Source organism: Chrysochloris asiatica, unplaced genomic scaffold (genome assembly GCF_000296735.1).
Source record: "Chrysochloris asiatica unplaced genomic scaffold, ChrAsi1.0 scaffold00191, whole genome shotgun sequence".
NCBI lineage: Eukaryota > Metazoa > Chordata > Mammalia > Afrosoricida > Chrysochloridae > Chrysochloris > Chrysochloris asiatica.
In genome coordinates this window covers 3389129-3406697 of record NW_006408709.1, presented here as the reverse complement: position 1 = coordinate 3406697, position 17569 = coordinate 3389129, and the positions used below count along the sequence as shown (strand labels likewise).

General features: G+C 37.3%; 1 protein-coding gene across 2 annotated transcripts in view; it reads right to left on the bottom strand.

The window, feature by feature from the left end:
- Nucleotides 1-10123: 10123 nt before the first annotated feature.
- The window catches only part of CBLB (Cbl proto-oncogene B, E3 ubiquitin protein ligase), a 326701-nt gene continuing 319255 nt past the window's right edge, over nucleotides 10124-17569 (bottom strand). Inside the window, exon 18 of one of the 2 annotated variants that reach the window (XM_006872286.1) lies at nucleotides 10124-10937. In XM_006872286.1, the coding sequence (XP_006872348.1) occupies nucleotides 10678-10937 (260 nt within the window). In that variant the 3' untranslated portion in view covers nucleotides 10124-10677. The remainder of the gene's footprint in view (nucleotides 10938-17569) is intronic. The other variant, XM_006872287.1, reaches the window with a different exon arrangement.

Sequence of the window (17569 nt, the reverse complement as noted above, 5' to 3'; positions counted from 1 at the left end):
GAATGTCTGACTTATAGACAACTCCTACTTGTTGCTTAAGCAGGACTACAAAATGATTAGAATTGGTCTGTTATGACCAAAGCAGCAAAACATTAAGAGATTTTAAAATTTGCAATTTGGGTGTTCCTTCATGGTAACCAGAACAGGAAAAATTATGGGTCATACCTTGGAATGGGAGACTTGGAAAAGTCATCAGGAGCCTGATGCGTGAGATTGGATTATTGGCAGGACCACAGAGAACCACACAATCAAAGAAGTCTATGGTCAGCTGCTAAATTTGAACAAGGTGCCACCATCTTTGAGCACGATATCAGTGTTGTGACTCAAAACCCATTTTATGTTTATGTGAATTCATCTTCATTGGGATATGACTGAACCAATTTTTATTTACAACAAATTCTTCATCATAATGATTGTCACTTGCTGTATGTGCAACTTTTAAATCATTTAAAAGATTCTGAAGCTTCTTTTGCACTAAAAGGAACGCTAAGTTAGAACCTTATGCACTTATCCCTACTAATGTACAAACTTTAAAAAATACAGTTAGGAATGAATCTCATTTCTAGCCTGGAGATTATCTACTATAAAATCTTTATTGTAGATAAAGTTGCTATTCTAGTTTACAAATGAGGAAATTAAAGCACAGCAAGGTCAACAAAGTTTGGAAGTTACAGAAGGTGGGATTGAACCTAGGCAACTGCCTCCTCACCATTCATCTGTCAGGGTATTGTACTATGGTGCCTTCTGTGTTGCTGTGATGCTGGAAGTGATGCTTATATTTCAAATGCCAATAGTGTCGCCCATGATAAAATGTTTTAGTGGTTTATTCTTTCAGAATAAGAAAGACTAAAAAGAAGGACATGGTTATATACTTCTAAAAAATGGGCCCATGTAAAACTTTAAAATGGCAATGGAGCATTGTCTGACACAAGCCCATTCATAAGAGTGATGACCCATTCGGGATGGAAGGCACTCAAATGATGACTGGGGAAGAACTGCCTCCTCAGAGTAGAGTCAACCTTAATGACATGGATGGGGTAAAGCTTTTGGGACCTTCATCTGCTGATGTGACCTCACTCAAAGTGTGAAAAAAACTGTGGCAAACATCCTTTAAAAATTAGAAAATGAAATATATGAAATATGAATCTAGGAAAATTGGATGTCACAAAAATGAAATGGAAAGCATAAAAATCAGTATTATAGGCATTCGTGAACTGAAATAGACTGGTATTTCCCAATTGTAACTGGATAAACACATGCTCACCTGTGCAAGGAATTACAAATTGAAGAGGAATGACATTACAGTCATTGTCAAAAAGCACATTTCTTAACATAAAGAAAAAGGTAATTGAAAAAACCAAAATGGATGTCAGTAGAGACTTTTAAACTTGTATTTTAATGTAGAGTAGCTAAACCTAATGGGGGAAATAAAAAGTAAAAGAGCTGAAGGGAAGATTACAAAGGGCAGCTTGAGAAAATGAAGAAAAGCTTATAATGAAATGTGCAAACACCTGGAGTTAGAAAAACAAAAGGGAAGAAAATGCTTAGAATTTCTCAAGGTTAAAGAACTGAAGAAAAAAACTCAAGCCTCAACTTGCATTAATGAAGGATTCTAAAGGCAAAATATTGAATTACATAGGAAGTTTCTAAATAAGATGGAAGGGATAAACACTGTAGCAAAAAGAAATGGTCAACTTTCAGTTATTGCAGGAGGTAGCACATGATCAAGAACCAGTGATACTGAAGGAAGAAGTCCAAGCTGTCTGGAGGACACTGGTAAAAAATAAGCCTCCAGGAATGGGCAGAATCCAAAGTGACGTTTCAACACAGAGATGTAATGCTGGAAGCACTCACTTGTTCGTGCCAAGATATTTGGGAGATAGCTACCTGACTAACCAACCAGAAGTGATCCATATTTGTGCCCATTCCAAAAAAGGTGACCTAAATAATGTAGGAATTATCGCAATATTAATATCACACACAAGTTAAATTTTGCTGAGGATAGGTCAATAAAATTTGTAGCAGTACATTGACAGGGAACTATAGAAAGTCCAACCAGATTCACAAGAGCAGGTGAAATAAGGATATCATTGCTGATGTCAGGTGGTTTGGGCTGTAAACAGAGAATACCAAAAAAATATGTTTACCTATGTTTCATTGATTGTGAGAAAGCATTCAACTGAGTGGATAATATCAAACTACAGATAACATTGTGAAGAACGGGAATACCAGAACACTTAAAGAAACTGTACATGGAGGCAGTAGTTTGAACAAAACAAGGAGCTACTGTGTGGTTTAAAATAAGTAAAGGTGTTTGTGTGGGGTGGTATCTGTTCAAAATATTTTCTCAATCTGTATACTGAGCAAATAATCTGAGAAACATGAGGATCCGAAGAATGCAGCTGTAGGATTGAAGGAAGACTAATAACCTGTCACATGTGGATAACACAATCTTGCTTACTGAAAGCAAAGAACACTTGAAGCACTTACTAATGAAGATCAAAAACTAGTCTTCAGTATGGATTATACAACATAAAACAAAAATCATCACCACTGGACCAATAAGCAATATCATGGTAATGGAGAAAAGATGGAAATTACTAAAGATTTCATTTGATTTTGATTCACAATTGACAACCATAGAAGAAGCAATTATGAAATCAAAGGTTGAATTGTTGTTGGTAAGTGCTGTTGAGTCGGTCATGACCCATAGCGACTCTGTATAGGATTTCTGAGGATCGACTGATGAGCTTGAAGCACTGACCTTGCAGTTCAAACCGACTCTGAAGTCCAGCGGATTAACCCACGGTACCACACCAGGACTACAAACGTTGAAAAACATTGGCCAAACCTGTTATATCTTTTTTAAGCATTAAGAAGCAAAGATGTAGTTTAAACACTAAGGTGTACTTGACATAGTCATGGAATTTTCAAATACCTCATATTCATGTGAAAGTAAGACAATGACTAAGGAAGACAGAAGAATCGATGCCCTTGGATTATGGTGTTGATGAAAAATACTAAATATAGTCTTGACTGCCAGAAGAATGAATAAATCTGTCTTGCAAGAAGTAGAGTGAGAATGTTCCTTAGAAATGAGGAAAGCAAGACTGTATCTTACATTCAGTGGACTTTATCAGGAGACCAGTACCTAGAAGACATCATGCTTGGTAATGGAGAGGGTCAGTGAAAAAACGGAAGACCCTCAGCAAGATGGATTAACATAGTGATTGCAAGGGACTCAAACGATACAAATATTGTGAGGATGGTGTAGGACTGGGCAGTGTTAGTACTGTTGTACATAGAACCTCCAAGAGTTGGAATCAACTAACAACATTCTGTATGCATAACCAATTTAGTATTGATTGGGGAGTTCTGGCATGGCGCAGTGGGATAAAAGCACTTGACCAAAAAGTCGGCTTGAACCGTAATGTCAGTTTCAGACTCACCAGCTGCTCCTTGGAAACCTTATACAGGGTCGCTATGAGTCAGAACTTACTGATGGCACTTAACTGCAATATAGTAACGGGATCGCAGAAGCTCTGTAGGATATACGCTGCACTGTTGAAGGCCTCCAGCTTCTCTGCAAAAGAAAGATGAGGCTTTCTGTTCCCGCAGACTTGGTGGTGGTTGGTTGTGTGCTGTGGAGTCGGTTTCGACTCATAGAGACCCTGTACCGAGTTTCTGAGGCTGCAAATCTTTACGGCAGCAGAAAGCCTCATCTTTCTCCTGCTGAACAGCTGGTAGTTTCCAACTGGTAACTTTGGGGTTCACAGCCCGATTCGTAATCGCTTCGCTACCAGAGCTGCTTCTGAAATCCTATACAGGGTCGCAATGAGTTCGTACAGACTCCATGGTACTTAACAACAACAAATGGAGTCCTGGTGTGGCGCTGTAAGATAAGCATTGGGCTGCTAACCACAAGACCAGAGGTTCAAACCCACCAGCGACTTCTCAGAAACCGTTGGAACCAACTGGCTGGCACTTCAAAACAATGTAAATAGGCAACATGTTTCTAACCTCTTTTAAAATAACTAAGCATTTCCTCATTAAGTTGTTAAAAAGCAAGTTTAAGCTTTACCAAAATAAAATTTAAGCAACCTTTTACTTTTTGAAGATGATATTCTTTACTTTATAACTTTTGGTCCCAATCCAGTGAATGAAAATTAAGCATCTAGTGTAATCACATAAATGATTACCCTTATATGAGAATTACATAAAGTACTGCTCTAGAGTTCTAGCTCATACCAGCACAAGTTTAATACAAACCAAGTGTGTTTAAATATGTCCCTCTGATCAATAGATGGCTGTAGACAAGTTCTCTCAGTAATAAACTTGTCTTTGTCTCACTGTTGTTAAGTGTCATCAAGTCAGTTCTGGCCCATAGCAACTCTGTAAAGGGTTTCCAAGGAGCGGCTGGTGAGCTTGAACTGCGCCATTGTGGTTCAAACCAACATTGCAGTCCAGCGCATTAACCTGCAGCACCACACCAGGACTCCAATTAATTCATTAGGGTGCTTTAAAAAAACAACAACACACAAAACCTTTTTATGCCATGGGGAGGAATAGATTGTGAGATTAGGGTTCATATGACATTTTGAACAAAACTCAAGTAGACATATTCCTAAAGTACTGAAACTTCGCAACAGGTTTAGGGGAATGCTGTGCCATATACAACAACAGTTTTTGGATAAATCAAGAGTTTCAACGAAAGTCAGGACGCCCTTACAATGGACACAGGACAATCATGGGGCTTTTTTTTTTGGTAGATTTAAGAAAATTGGAAACTATGTTGGTTAGAAAAAGGCCAGGAAATTTGGGCCAAGGATTTTTTTTTTTTTTTTAAGCATGAGTATGCACCTGCTCATTCTGCGAGTAGCAGGTCTGTCCTATGAGAATTTCATTAGAGAATTCTCATCCATTCTACACTGCCTGGATGTTGCCTTCTCAGACATTTCATTCCCCAAACTCAAAGTGCATTGAGAGAACAGGATTTGAATCCCTCAAGAGTTCAAAAACTACTGTTTTGACATGGTGTAAACTGAAGAGTGCAGACTTTTTAAGGGAAAGATGGTTGTTAAGTACTGTTGTTCCTATTCATAGCGACCCTGTATAGGGTTTCCAAGGAGTGGATGGTGGGTTGAGGTGCCAACCTCATGGTTCAAACCAACCTCGTGGTACAGTTCTTACATAAAGCACCATACCAGGACTCCTGGGAAATAATTTGCTGTTGTTAGGTGCCGTCAAAGTCAGTTCTGACTCATAGTGACTCTGTATAGGGTTTCCCAGGAGCAGCTGGTGGGTTTGAACTGACAACCTTGTGGCATGCAGTGCAGTGCTACTCCTACATCACCACACCAGGAGTCCTGGGGAAATACTAGAGAAATGGAAACATATCGACCTAGATGGAGGCGGTGTCAAAAAGCAATATCCTCACATTTTGATGGAGGTGGTGGTATGCCGTGGAGTCAGTTCTGACTCATAGTGACCCTGTATAGGGTTTCTGAGGCTGTACATCTTTACAGGAGCAGAAAGCCTCATCTTTCTCCCGTGGAACAGCTGGTAGTTTCGAACTGCTGACCTTGTGGGTAGCAGCCCGACTCATAACCACTACACTACCAGATACTTCAGTTTAATCAAGACTTCAATGATTTTATAGCAACTTTTTGACTTACCCTTGTTTAATCCATCTCCTATAACAGAACCCAAGAAAAGAAAATCCATGCCACATAGGCTGCTAACGAGAGAGCTGGGATAAAGTCAAGAATTATTTTTGCAAATTGGTTATTCAAGAACACAACTGTTCATTTATTTGAAACATTTTATTGGATATATTTGGTTTTGTATTGGGGCACAGAAAGTTAAATTTCTCTATTCCCTGCCTGATATTCAGTTGGCCATGCATTTCCGTTAAGCACATCCTAGGTCCAGAGGTCACTGCCTAGTTTCCTACTTAATATCATTTCTGACCGCTAGTGACTCTTATTCCTATGGTTCCCATAACATTAGAGTAATTAGAATGGGCCTTCACTTTCTGGCACAAACATACATCCTCCTTGTCTCTTCTCACGACTTCTTCAGGTCCCACTGAACCCTATGCATTTATCTAACTAGCAATGTTGGCTCATGTGTACTATTACTCTTTGGAAGAAACTTTTCTTAAAATAAATGAATGAATGAATGAATGAATGAATGAATGAATGAATGAATGCAAAAAAAAAATCTTGCCACTTTTAGCCTGACAAAATGCCATTCAGTCTTCTTCTTGTGGGTATTATCAAGAAGGTCATGACTTAATTATACTGTATAGAATTTCCGAGGCTGTTAATCTTTATGGAAGCAGAAAGTCTCATATTTCTTCTGTGGCTGGTGTATTCAACCTGTTGACATTGCAGTTAACAGCCCAATGTGTAATCCACTTTGCTACCGGAACTACTTCCATTCAACCTATCTCCTGCCAAAACATACCAGAAGGTGCCTGTCACTCACTATTTTTCCTCCATTGACCTGGGAGGAAACAAAGCATTACATGATTTAATACTTGGTGTCTGACACAAAGAAAGGATCTAATAAAAGCTCTTAAGCATATCATGTAATTCCACTATAATTTGTGAGCATAATGTATTGTATTTGAATTACTGATTTATGTGTATCTCCCATCTAATTACTTAAGCTTTGAGACTATAATTATTACTAAGTAAGAGCTGTGTCTTAAATTACATAACATTCAATGTTTCTTGAAATTAAATCATCTTATGTTTTCTCTTTATCTCTTGTTCCCTCCCCATTATCCATTGGCCAGTAACAAATGATTAGAAAAATCAAGACTTTAAAGGACCTGTTGATCAGGAATTAGCCATTATGTGATTATTTCACCCAGAAGACATTCAGCCATTTCCCAGATATGATATTTTACTAGGAGCTTTAATATAATTTTGACTTTAAGTTAAATGATATTGTTGCTATTGTTATGTGCCGTGGAGTCGGTTCCAACTCATTGCGACCCAGTACAGGGTTTCCGAGGCTGTAAATCTTTACGGGAGCAGAAAGCTTTATCTTTCTCCTGCGGAAAGTTATATGATATAGGAATAGTTCATATATTACCCTTATCTTTGGTATTTAGTAACTAAAATCAGGTATGGGAATTTCACACCATTTCTTTCAGTAAGCTCTTAAATCAGATGTCTTTTGGATAATTTGCTTGATACAAAGAAGAAATATAGAACCTGGAAATTCTCTGTAAGAAATGCTTCTCTTCATTTGGAAAATAAAGTGCCAACTCAGAATTCTGTTAACATTCATTTTATAAAATACCTTAAAAGAATAAAGTACTTGATGTTACATAATAACCAGAATTGAAAAAGAATAAAATATAAATTAAGTGAACACATACTATTTTGCCATATCAGACAGGTTTTTAAAAAGCATTTTAAAAAATCCCAATATAATAGTAATTGGGAAGAAAACCCCTCAGTTCATCATTGTCTTTATCCGGAAGTTTTTCTTAGACACACTAAAATTTCAGGTCAACAGACAGTACCTATATTGTTAAAACACACTGTAATTTGTTTCTGAATTTGTCAGTTTGTGAAATTAAAAATTTAATCAGGTTAGATAAATCAGTGCAAATTAAAACTTCAAGTTGAAAATCTGGGAGTAAAATAACATCCAAACTATAGAAATGCTTCTGGAACAGGAAAAAAAATTCACATTATGTAGAAATCTTTGCAAGTGTTCTTGGTATGTGAAATACTGAGTTTTAACAAATAGGTCCTTTGAAGTTGCAATTAGGGCTCTATTATTAAGACCATTTGCATTGTGGGATCCAAGGAAAGGAATAGAGTTAAGGGTCCTCTGTAGAAGGAAGTCCAAGTTAAGCACAAACACTGCTAGATTCAGTTTTAGAAAACATGATCAGGATATATCAGACATGAAGGAGGGAAAAAAGCAAATACATTATGAATATTAATTGACTAAAATATCATTTAGGATAAGATCTTCTAAAACAAGAATATGTTTAGATGAGGTGGGTATCCGTTTTGTGGTAGCCATGATTTAAGTATATGGTATATGGAATATTAATTCATAAAACAATATTCCCAAGTGGTAAGAAATAGGAATCACAGTAAAACAAACTTGGATCATTTCTAAACATTAAGAGTCACTTTGATAATAAAAAATACTTTATTTTTTCAAAACATTTTTTGGGGTGTTCCATAAGACCTGTTCAGTGGCTGTGTGCTGTCAGTGGTGAGTAATTAATAACAGTGCTTGCTAGACCATTTTCCTCTTTCCATTACATCAGAGAGATTTTGGTGGAAGTTAGTAAATTTTCTTTATAAAATAGATCTTTTTTCAAACTTCAGGTTCAAATTCATTATATCTTCACCAATCTTTTCTTTTTCATTTCATAACAAAATTTTCCACATATTATCTAAATGTGCTTGAATGAGAATGCACTGATTTTTTAACATTCCTACTTAGCATTCCTTAATCAATTAGAAATATAATGAAGTGGCAACTTTTGACTTTTATAGTGCACCTGTGATCAGCAAGACATTACAAGACCAAAACAAACAGTGCTATTCCAAAGTGGCACCAGAGACTGATAAAATAAGTGGAAAATCATGACACAGCATGGAGTTCATATTCCAGTGACTTATCCAATCCAAGTTTTAAAGGTCTAAAAATCTGCTTTCGTATACATATTCACAGGAAGAACATCTAAAGCAAACTAAAATTCCCCTCCAGGGACAGAACAAGATCAGAATCACTTAAAAAAATTCAAACAAAAGCACAAAACTAGAGATGGCCCATGAATCATATCATGAAAACAAAATTTTTTTAAAGAAAGGACACATGTCACTTTGTAAAGAAACACATCAAGTCCCCGCGCCAGGTCAACTTGACCGCCTTCGTGAGTTCTATAGAACATTAATTTCCACTGGGTCTGCTTTTTCTCTGAACTCATGCTAAATGTTTGGTCATATCCTTTCAAGTCCTGTAAAGAGATTCTCTATGACGTATCTTTATATTGCACTGTGTGAAGAAAGGAGTGGTGGAACATGCCTGTATCTACAATTAGTCCATAGTTAGAAAACTTACTATGGGTTCATATATTTTAAAGAGAAATACTTTTGTCTCATTTTCACACTAACTTCTCACTAGCAAAGAAGAAAAACGCAAGTTGTCTAAAAAGTCAGAAATTCTTATTGAAAAGTCCAAGGCTTTGTCCATTAGATTTTTGCTAGCAATAATGCATATACAAAATAACAAAGTATTATACTGGAATCTGTTTGAAACAGTTTGTGCTTTAAAAACATTACCTAATATAGCTGAGCATATAATAGATGCTCAATAAATATTTGCAGAGTTATTGAAAGTAATAATATGGTTTCTAAAGAACCAACCACCATTTTGCAAAAAAGGCAAAACTGTATTAGTTTCTTTCACCTGATTGGATGGAACAATAAATGAGAGAATCTAGAAATGAGTAGGAAATCTAATTGTTTGCAGAGAGAAAATTACTAAGGTCTTTGCAAAATACATGACCACAGTAGCATTAGCACTTAACAGTGCATCAAAGGTTTAAAGTTTCCACTGCAATATGGATTGCTCCTGAAGCTGTCAGGAACTAGAGTGTAATCACTCTACTAGAAAATGAACTCTATTCCACTTTGGGAAAGGTTATGACCATAATGTAATCTTATGATTATTAATAAACTTCATTGAGGTCACCCTCTTGTTCAGCATGTCCCAAAGTGATGCAGGTGTAAACAGCAGTTGTCCTCATGACATAACTCCAGTACAGCATTGTCATATGCAAGTATATTTCTCTACATCTACAGTAGTTGTTTTCCAAAATTTTAGATTTTTGTAGAATTGTGACACCCTGGGATGACAGAGGAGACTACAGAAGATTAAAAGTAACAAAACTTACATGAAAAACAGAAGTGCTTTCTATATCACTGTGAAATAGCCCTCAGCAAAGGCAGCGTGCTGAAGAAAAATGCTTTATACATTCAGATTGTTCCCATTTCTAACGGCAATGGTTTCCAAAGGAAAGACTCAGTAGTGAAGGCCACACACATTTTTGTTGTTGTTGTTTCTGTTTTTACATCAGGTTGGTTAAGTTGAAAATCATAATCTGAAATGCATCCTGTAAATGGGAGAAATGGAATTGGACCTCTGGAGGGTGGGGTGGGTAGGTGAGATCAAAATGAATACATGAGTTAGCTGTTGAAGTGGACAGCAAGGGGTGTGATGGGAAATGTTACAGCAGACCTGACCACTATGAAGGGTCTGTCAGGAACACAGTACATGTATCCAAAAAAAAAAAAAAAAACATAAACAAAAGCAAACTGCAACTTCACCAACATGTAAACAAGGAAAAGCATTTCACAGATTCAAAGGGAAGTAAACGTCTTTAAATTATTTTTGTCAGTTCAACCCTGATTTAAAATATGGCTAGCAAAAATAAGAAAGCTGCAGGTGTGGACATCCTGAACAAGCAGTGTGTTTTTCTGAGAAGCTGCATTCTCAAGCCTCTCTTCCTAAGATGCCAGATGAACAGGCGACCCCGTCTTTTCCTGAATCACATCTCACTTCTGCTTTCCATTCCACACTCCTGGAATATTCATCGATTGCTTTACATTTCGGTGTTTACAGTCTTGACTGCTATAGATTGAGACGTGGGGAGACTGGAGGGGGAAAGGCAAATTCTCGGAGGATGCTACGGGCCACTTCGACATTATTCTGGGCTATCTCTAAGGCTCTCTTCACTTCTTCAAAGGCATAACCCTCTCCCATGAGTTTTGCAATTTTTGCATCTACATTTTCCAAAGCTGCATCAGACCCATGGGGCTTTCTGTGGTGAATTTCTGGTGCAGTCCTGCGGGGCCGTGGCTTCGGGGGTCTGGCTGGTGCTTGTGAACCATCTGTGTAGATTTTTAAAGAGAGATATCATTGAAAAAGTGAGATATGAATAAAGATATTCTAACAGAATACTAGTCTCTCATTATTATATATTAAATGCTAATATTCTCATTACCTTTTACAAATAAACTTCTCATCCATACTTACCTATGTTTGTGGGGTAGGTGATCTCATCCCTACTTTGAATAACAGAACACTGTAGTAGAATGTACTGGTAGCTCCACTGAGAATATGAGGGAGCTTCACAAAGTTTGTGGAAAAGTTCCATTACCTTTCAATTCAATTTTTCCACAAACTCTTTGAAGTTTCCTTGCATTATATCTTTTATTTTCCAATTCCAAATTTTATTCTTCAAACCATATGAAATAAAAGATCCACAGAAAGAAAGAAAAATAAAAACTGTCTATGAAAGACTTATCACTTTGTTCTGCAATACAGCTCATTCTTTTTTATCATGACACTAGTCATCTTAGGAGGTTTCTACCTAGAAGAAATCCAACTGATACAACTTAGTAACACTCATGAAAGAGCAACCCTTGACAAGTTTTATATCCCACCCCATGTCACAGCAGAAATGCTCTGAGAAATCTGCCTTGCAGGGTCTGTTTTGAAGTGATGCCTTATTCATGCTATGAAAAGAAAAAAAGACTACGGTAGATGCTTTAGCTTTGTTAGTTAATACACTAGACAAAAATAAACTTGGTGCTCTGCTTAAACTAATATATCCAGGTTCTAATACAGGTTTTACTTAAGAAAAACTGAACCTACCAGAAACATTAGAAGTGTGGAATAATGCATTTGGGTTCCAGGTAAGTTGCCTAATGAAAGTAATTTTTCAGAGTAAACAAATGACACTGGTGTTCATGAATGGAATGTAATTTCATTAAGTGAAAAAAAAATTAATTATAGGCTACAGTTAGTGTGAATGGACTGTTAAGGCTGGTTTGAATTGCAAGGTTGGCAGTTGAAATTTACCAGCTGCTCTTTGCAAACACCATACAGGGTCACTATGAGTTGGAACTGACTCCGCAGCACTTAACGACAACAATTCCATATGGAATCCCAGGACACAAACTAGCTAACTTGAGAGAGCACTGTTATACTGAGTCCTGGTGTGGCGCTGAAGGAAAAGCACTGGATTGCTAATCACAAAGTTGGTGGTTCAAAACCACCAGCTATTCCTTGGATACCCTATACAGGGTTACTATGTGTTGGTACTAACTCAACAACACTTAGCAACAACATATTGGCATTTAAGGAGCCATGGTAGCACTGTGGGATAATCATTGGGCTGCTAACCACAAGGCTAGTGGTTCAAATCTACCAGTGCTCCATGGGAAAAATATGAGCTTCTCTGATTGACAGTCTCAGAAACCCTATATAGGGTCACTATGAGTTAGAACTCAGTGACAGTGGATTTGGTTTTATATTTGTACTTAATTCAAAAGTCCAGATTAGTTTATGTGTGTATGTGTGTGTGTGTGTATGTATATACACATACATATACAAGGGGGGGCTTCAAAAATTTCATTGAAAAAGCCCATTATCTTTTAATTCCATGTTTTCACAAACTTTTTGAAGCCCCTTTCTGTATCACTTGTGAAATTTATGATATGATACACTTTTAAGACTACGTAGACATTAACATGGAGTGCTGGTGTGGCGCTGTAGGAGAAGCACTAGATATTGAGGAGGTTGGTGGCTCAAACTCAGAAGCCGCTTCTTAGAAACCCCATGCAGGGTCGCTATGATTCAGAAATTACTTGATGGCACTTAACAACAAACACCAACATTTATTTAATATCCTTCTCGAAAATGGCAAATGTAAGGCTATAGTGAGGCTAGAACGCTGCCTCACCAACTCTCCCAATGGCTTCAGGTAGGAGTCATCGCTGTCATAAACCCCACTATCACTGAGTCAATTATGACTCACAGTGACCCTGTAGAGGGGTTCCAAAGCTGTAGATCTTTATAGGAGCAGAAAGCCTCAGCTTTCTCCCACAGAGCAGCTGGTGAATTTGAACTACAGATCTTGAAGTCAGTAGTCCAGTGCTTGCTTTCAGCACCGTCAGGGCTCTTTACGTTTATTTTTCATAATAATCAAATTTTAAACATAGAAAATAGGATACATTATTTTATATTTTTCAACTTTTTAAACCAAGAGTAGCAGTAAGATAATTTCCTATGAGAAAGTAACTTGTAAAATACCAAAATCTTGTCAAGTTCAGATAAAATATACAACAAAAGCCTCCAGGATCAAAATATTTGGTTCAGCACCAAAACTGAATGGCTGTCTTACTTTTTTATTTTTCATTTCTTACAGGACAATGTCCAGTTTTAAAAATTATTAATTTTTGTACAGATATATGTATAGTAATATTAAAGTACTCTTACATAAAAGAACAAATATGAATTTCTATTTCTTGTTAAAGTCTGTAATGCTTCCTGAATCAGTAACTAAGCATCTATAATTATCATGGTCTGCTAAATTACATTTCTGAAGTTTCATTTATTTATTAAGTGCTTCCATTATATCATGCAGCGATAGATAACAAACTGTATTATCCTTTCTGAAGTAGGAGAGTAAGTGTTTATTTTTGGATTATATATTATCGTTAGATAATAAGAAATAAGATACAGTAACAAAAAATGATCATATATTCATTTTCAATAAACTATTAGAATTTCCTGCATGCTTTTGTTTACTGTGATAAATCACACAGCAGTCACACAGTTATATCTTGTCTGTTCTGAGACACTTATTTACGAAAAAACACAGATCTAAAATCCTTGAATTTTACTGGTAAATGTCTAAGAGATTTTCCTATATTGTGATTTTGCTTCTGTCCAATACTGAGGATTGTGAGTGCCTGCCATACATGTTAGTGGCATCCTAAGCCACACGTCTAAATGTACAAAGGAGAATGAAGTCATGAGGTGAAGAACTTATTCACTTAAATAAATACTATGTCTATATTTAAGGAGCTCTGGTAGCATAGTGGTTACGAATCAGGCTGCTAACCTCAGGGTCAGCAATTCGAAACTACCAGCTGTTCTGTGGGAGAAAGATGAGGCTTTCTGCTCCAATAAAGATTTACAGCGTCGGAAACCCTGTACAGAGTCGCTTTGAGTCAGAACCGACTCCGCAGCACATAACAACAACAACAAATGTCTATATTTGATCTTGATAAATAATACTGATAAAAGATGGTACCAGGCTTCAGAGAGAAAAAAAAAACAACAGAAGAAACTGCCACAAGGTTATAACTATTAATATTAGAATAATACAACCATATTTGCAGATAACTATTGTAAGGAGCTCTGGTAGCGTACTGGTTACGAATGGGCTGTGAACCGCAAGGTCAGCAGATCGAAACTACCAGCTGCTCCGCAGGAGAAAGATGAAGCTTTCTGTTCCCGTAAAGATTTACAGCCTCAGAAACCCTGTTCAGGGTCGCTATGGATTGGAACTGACTCGATGGCACTTAACAACAACAACAACAACAACTGAATTTAACCACCACTCATCTCTCAGTTTGCCATACTGTGGTGGCTTGTGTGTTGCTGTGGTTCTTTAAATGCCATGGACATTTGAAATACCAGTCACCCATGGTGTACAGGTTTCAGATGAGCTTCCAGACTAAAAGAGACTCAGAAGGAGAGGCAGACTGCTTCCAAATACTTAGTCACTGAAAATATTATGAATAGCAGGAAAACTGGCAGATATCACCAGAATATTGAATAATGAAACATGATGAAGAGCACCAGAATACTGTTGGATATAGTGCTGGAAAATGAGCCCCTAAGGTTGCAGGGCACTCAAAATATGACAGGGGAAGAGCTGCCTCCTCAAAGTAGAGTTGACTGTGATTATGTGAATAGAGTAAAAAAAACCTTCATTTGCTGATGGGGTACAACTCAAAATGAGGAGACGCAGCGGTGAAGAAACATGAAAAAATGGATGTCAGAAGAGACTCAGAATCTTGCTCTCCAAAATGAGGAGGTAAAAGAGCTAAACAGAAAATATCAAAGGGCAGCTCATGAAGACAAAGTCAACTATTATAATGAAATACGCAAACATCTAGAGGTAGAAAATGAAAAGGGAAGCACATGGTCAGCATTTCTCAAGCTGGGGAAACTTAAGAAGAAATTCATGCCTCAACTTGAAATACTGAAGTAGTCTTTATTGAATAATTCAGAAACCATCAAAAGAAGGTGGAAGGAATAAACAGAGTCATTGTACCAAAAAGAAATGGTTGATGTTCAGCCATTTAAAGAGGTTGCATATGATCCAAAGCCAAAGATACTGAAGGAAAAAAATCCAAGGTACACTGAAGGCACTGGCAAAGAACAAGGCTACAGGAATTGACAGAATATAAATTGAGATCTTTAAACCATGTGATGCGGCACTGGAGGCACTCACTCATCTCTATGTCAAGAAATTTGGATGACAGCTACCTGGAAACTGACTGGGGGAGATCCATATTTGGACCTATTCCAAAGAGAGGTGAGCCAACAGAACGCGGAAATTACTGGACAATATCATTAATATCACATGTAAGTAAAGTTTTCTAAAGGTAATTCAAAACGCTGCAACAGTACATTGACAGGAAACTGCCAGGGGTTCAAGCTGGATTCAGATGAGGATGTGACATCAGATAGTTGCTGATGTCAGATGGATCTTGAATAAAAGCAGATATCTATGCTTTACTGACTATGCAAAGGCTTTTGATTTTGTGGATCATGAGAAGCTATAGACAACATTGCAGAGAATGAGTATCCCAGAACAATGAATTGTGCTCATGAGGAACCTACACATAGAATACGAGGCAGTTGTTTGAACAGAACAAGGGAACACTGAATAGTTCAAAACTAGAAAAGGCATTCACCAGGGTTGTATTCTTTCACCACACTTATTTGATCTGTACATTTCACAAATAATTAGAGAAGCTGGATGATGTGAAGAAAAACATGTTGGAGGAAGACTCAAGAACAATCCGTGCCATTCAGATGACAACCTTGCTTGTGAAAAGTGAAGAGGACTTAAAATATTTACTGATGAAGATCAATGACCACAGTCTTTGGTATGGGTTGCACCTCGATATAAAGAAAACAAAATTCCTTACCAGTAAATAACATGAAGATAAATGAAGAAAGGATTGAAGTTGTCAAAGATTTCATTTTGCTTGCATAAACCATCAACATTCATGGAAGCAGTGGTCAAGAAATCAAATGATGAATTACATTAGGCAAATCTGCTACAAGAACAAAGATAATCAATTTGAAGACTAAGATGTGCCGGACCCAAGCCATGGTAATTGTCAATAACCTCATATCCCTGTGAAAGTTGGACAGTGAATAAAGAAAGAACTGATGCATAGAAGAACTGATGCACCTGAGTTACAGTGTTGAAGGAGAATTTTAAAACTACCATGGAAGCACAAAAGAATAAGTATAGCCAGTATGCTCCTTAGAAGCAAGGGTGGCCAGATTTGTGTGCTTATACTTCAGACATACAATCAGGAAACAGCAGTTCCTGGAGAAGGATATTAAGCTTTGTAAAGTGGAGAGTCAGCGAAAAAGAAGAAGACCCTCAACAAGATAGATTGGTACAGTGGCAGCAACAATGGATGCAAATGAAGCTGGAGGACTGGGCAGTGTTTCTTTCCATTATGCATAATGTCACTATGAGATGGTACTGACTAGATGGCCCCTAACAAGAACAATTGTTATTTATAACATCCTGGTAACACACTGGGTTAAGCACTGAGCTGCTAACCTCAAGATTGGCGGCACAAACCTACTAGCTGTTCTGACGGAGAAAAATATGGCAGTCTGCTTCCATAAAGATTGATAGCCTTGGAAATCCTATGAAACAATTCTACTCTATTCTACAGGGTTGCTATGAGTTGAAATAAACTTAAAGGCAATGGATTTTTAGCGCTATTTAGGAGGATGATAGATTTAGTAATGAAAAAATTAAGTAGTAAATATGTGATTTTTGTTGTTGTTAAGTGCTGTCAAATTGGTTCCAACTCACAGTGACCATTACATGGTTTCTAAGGAGACTTGTATAGGGTTTTCAAGGTTACGTGTTGGCCTATTAACCAAAGGGTGATGGTTCGAATCCACCAGCCACTCTGTGCGATAAAGATAAGGCATTCTGAGGTGTCAGGTTGCTATGTGTCAGAATCAACTTAAAGGTACACAATAACATCAAAAACAGGGTTTCCAAGGAGCAGCTGGTTGGTCTGAATGGCTGCCTTTCTCGTTAGCAGTCCAGTGCATATCCTGTAGTATATAGTGTGACATATTGGAGCGTTGGGGGGGCTTCCAAAGTTCATGGAAAAATTCAAGTATCTTTTAATTTTGTTTTTCCAGGAACTTTTTGAAGTACTTCAAGAAACCTTCATTAGTAGAAAAATACACACACACTCATGATTAAAATAAACCTCTCTAGGCAGAGGACAAACATGGAAAGCATAAACATCAATATCTTAGGCATTACTGAGCTGAAATGGACTGGTACTGGCCATTTTCAATCTGATAACCACATGGTTTACTATGCAGGGAATGACAAATTGAAAAGGAATGGTGTTGCATTCATCGTCAAAAAGAACATATCCAGATCAGT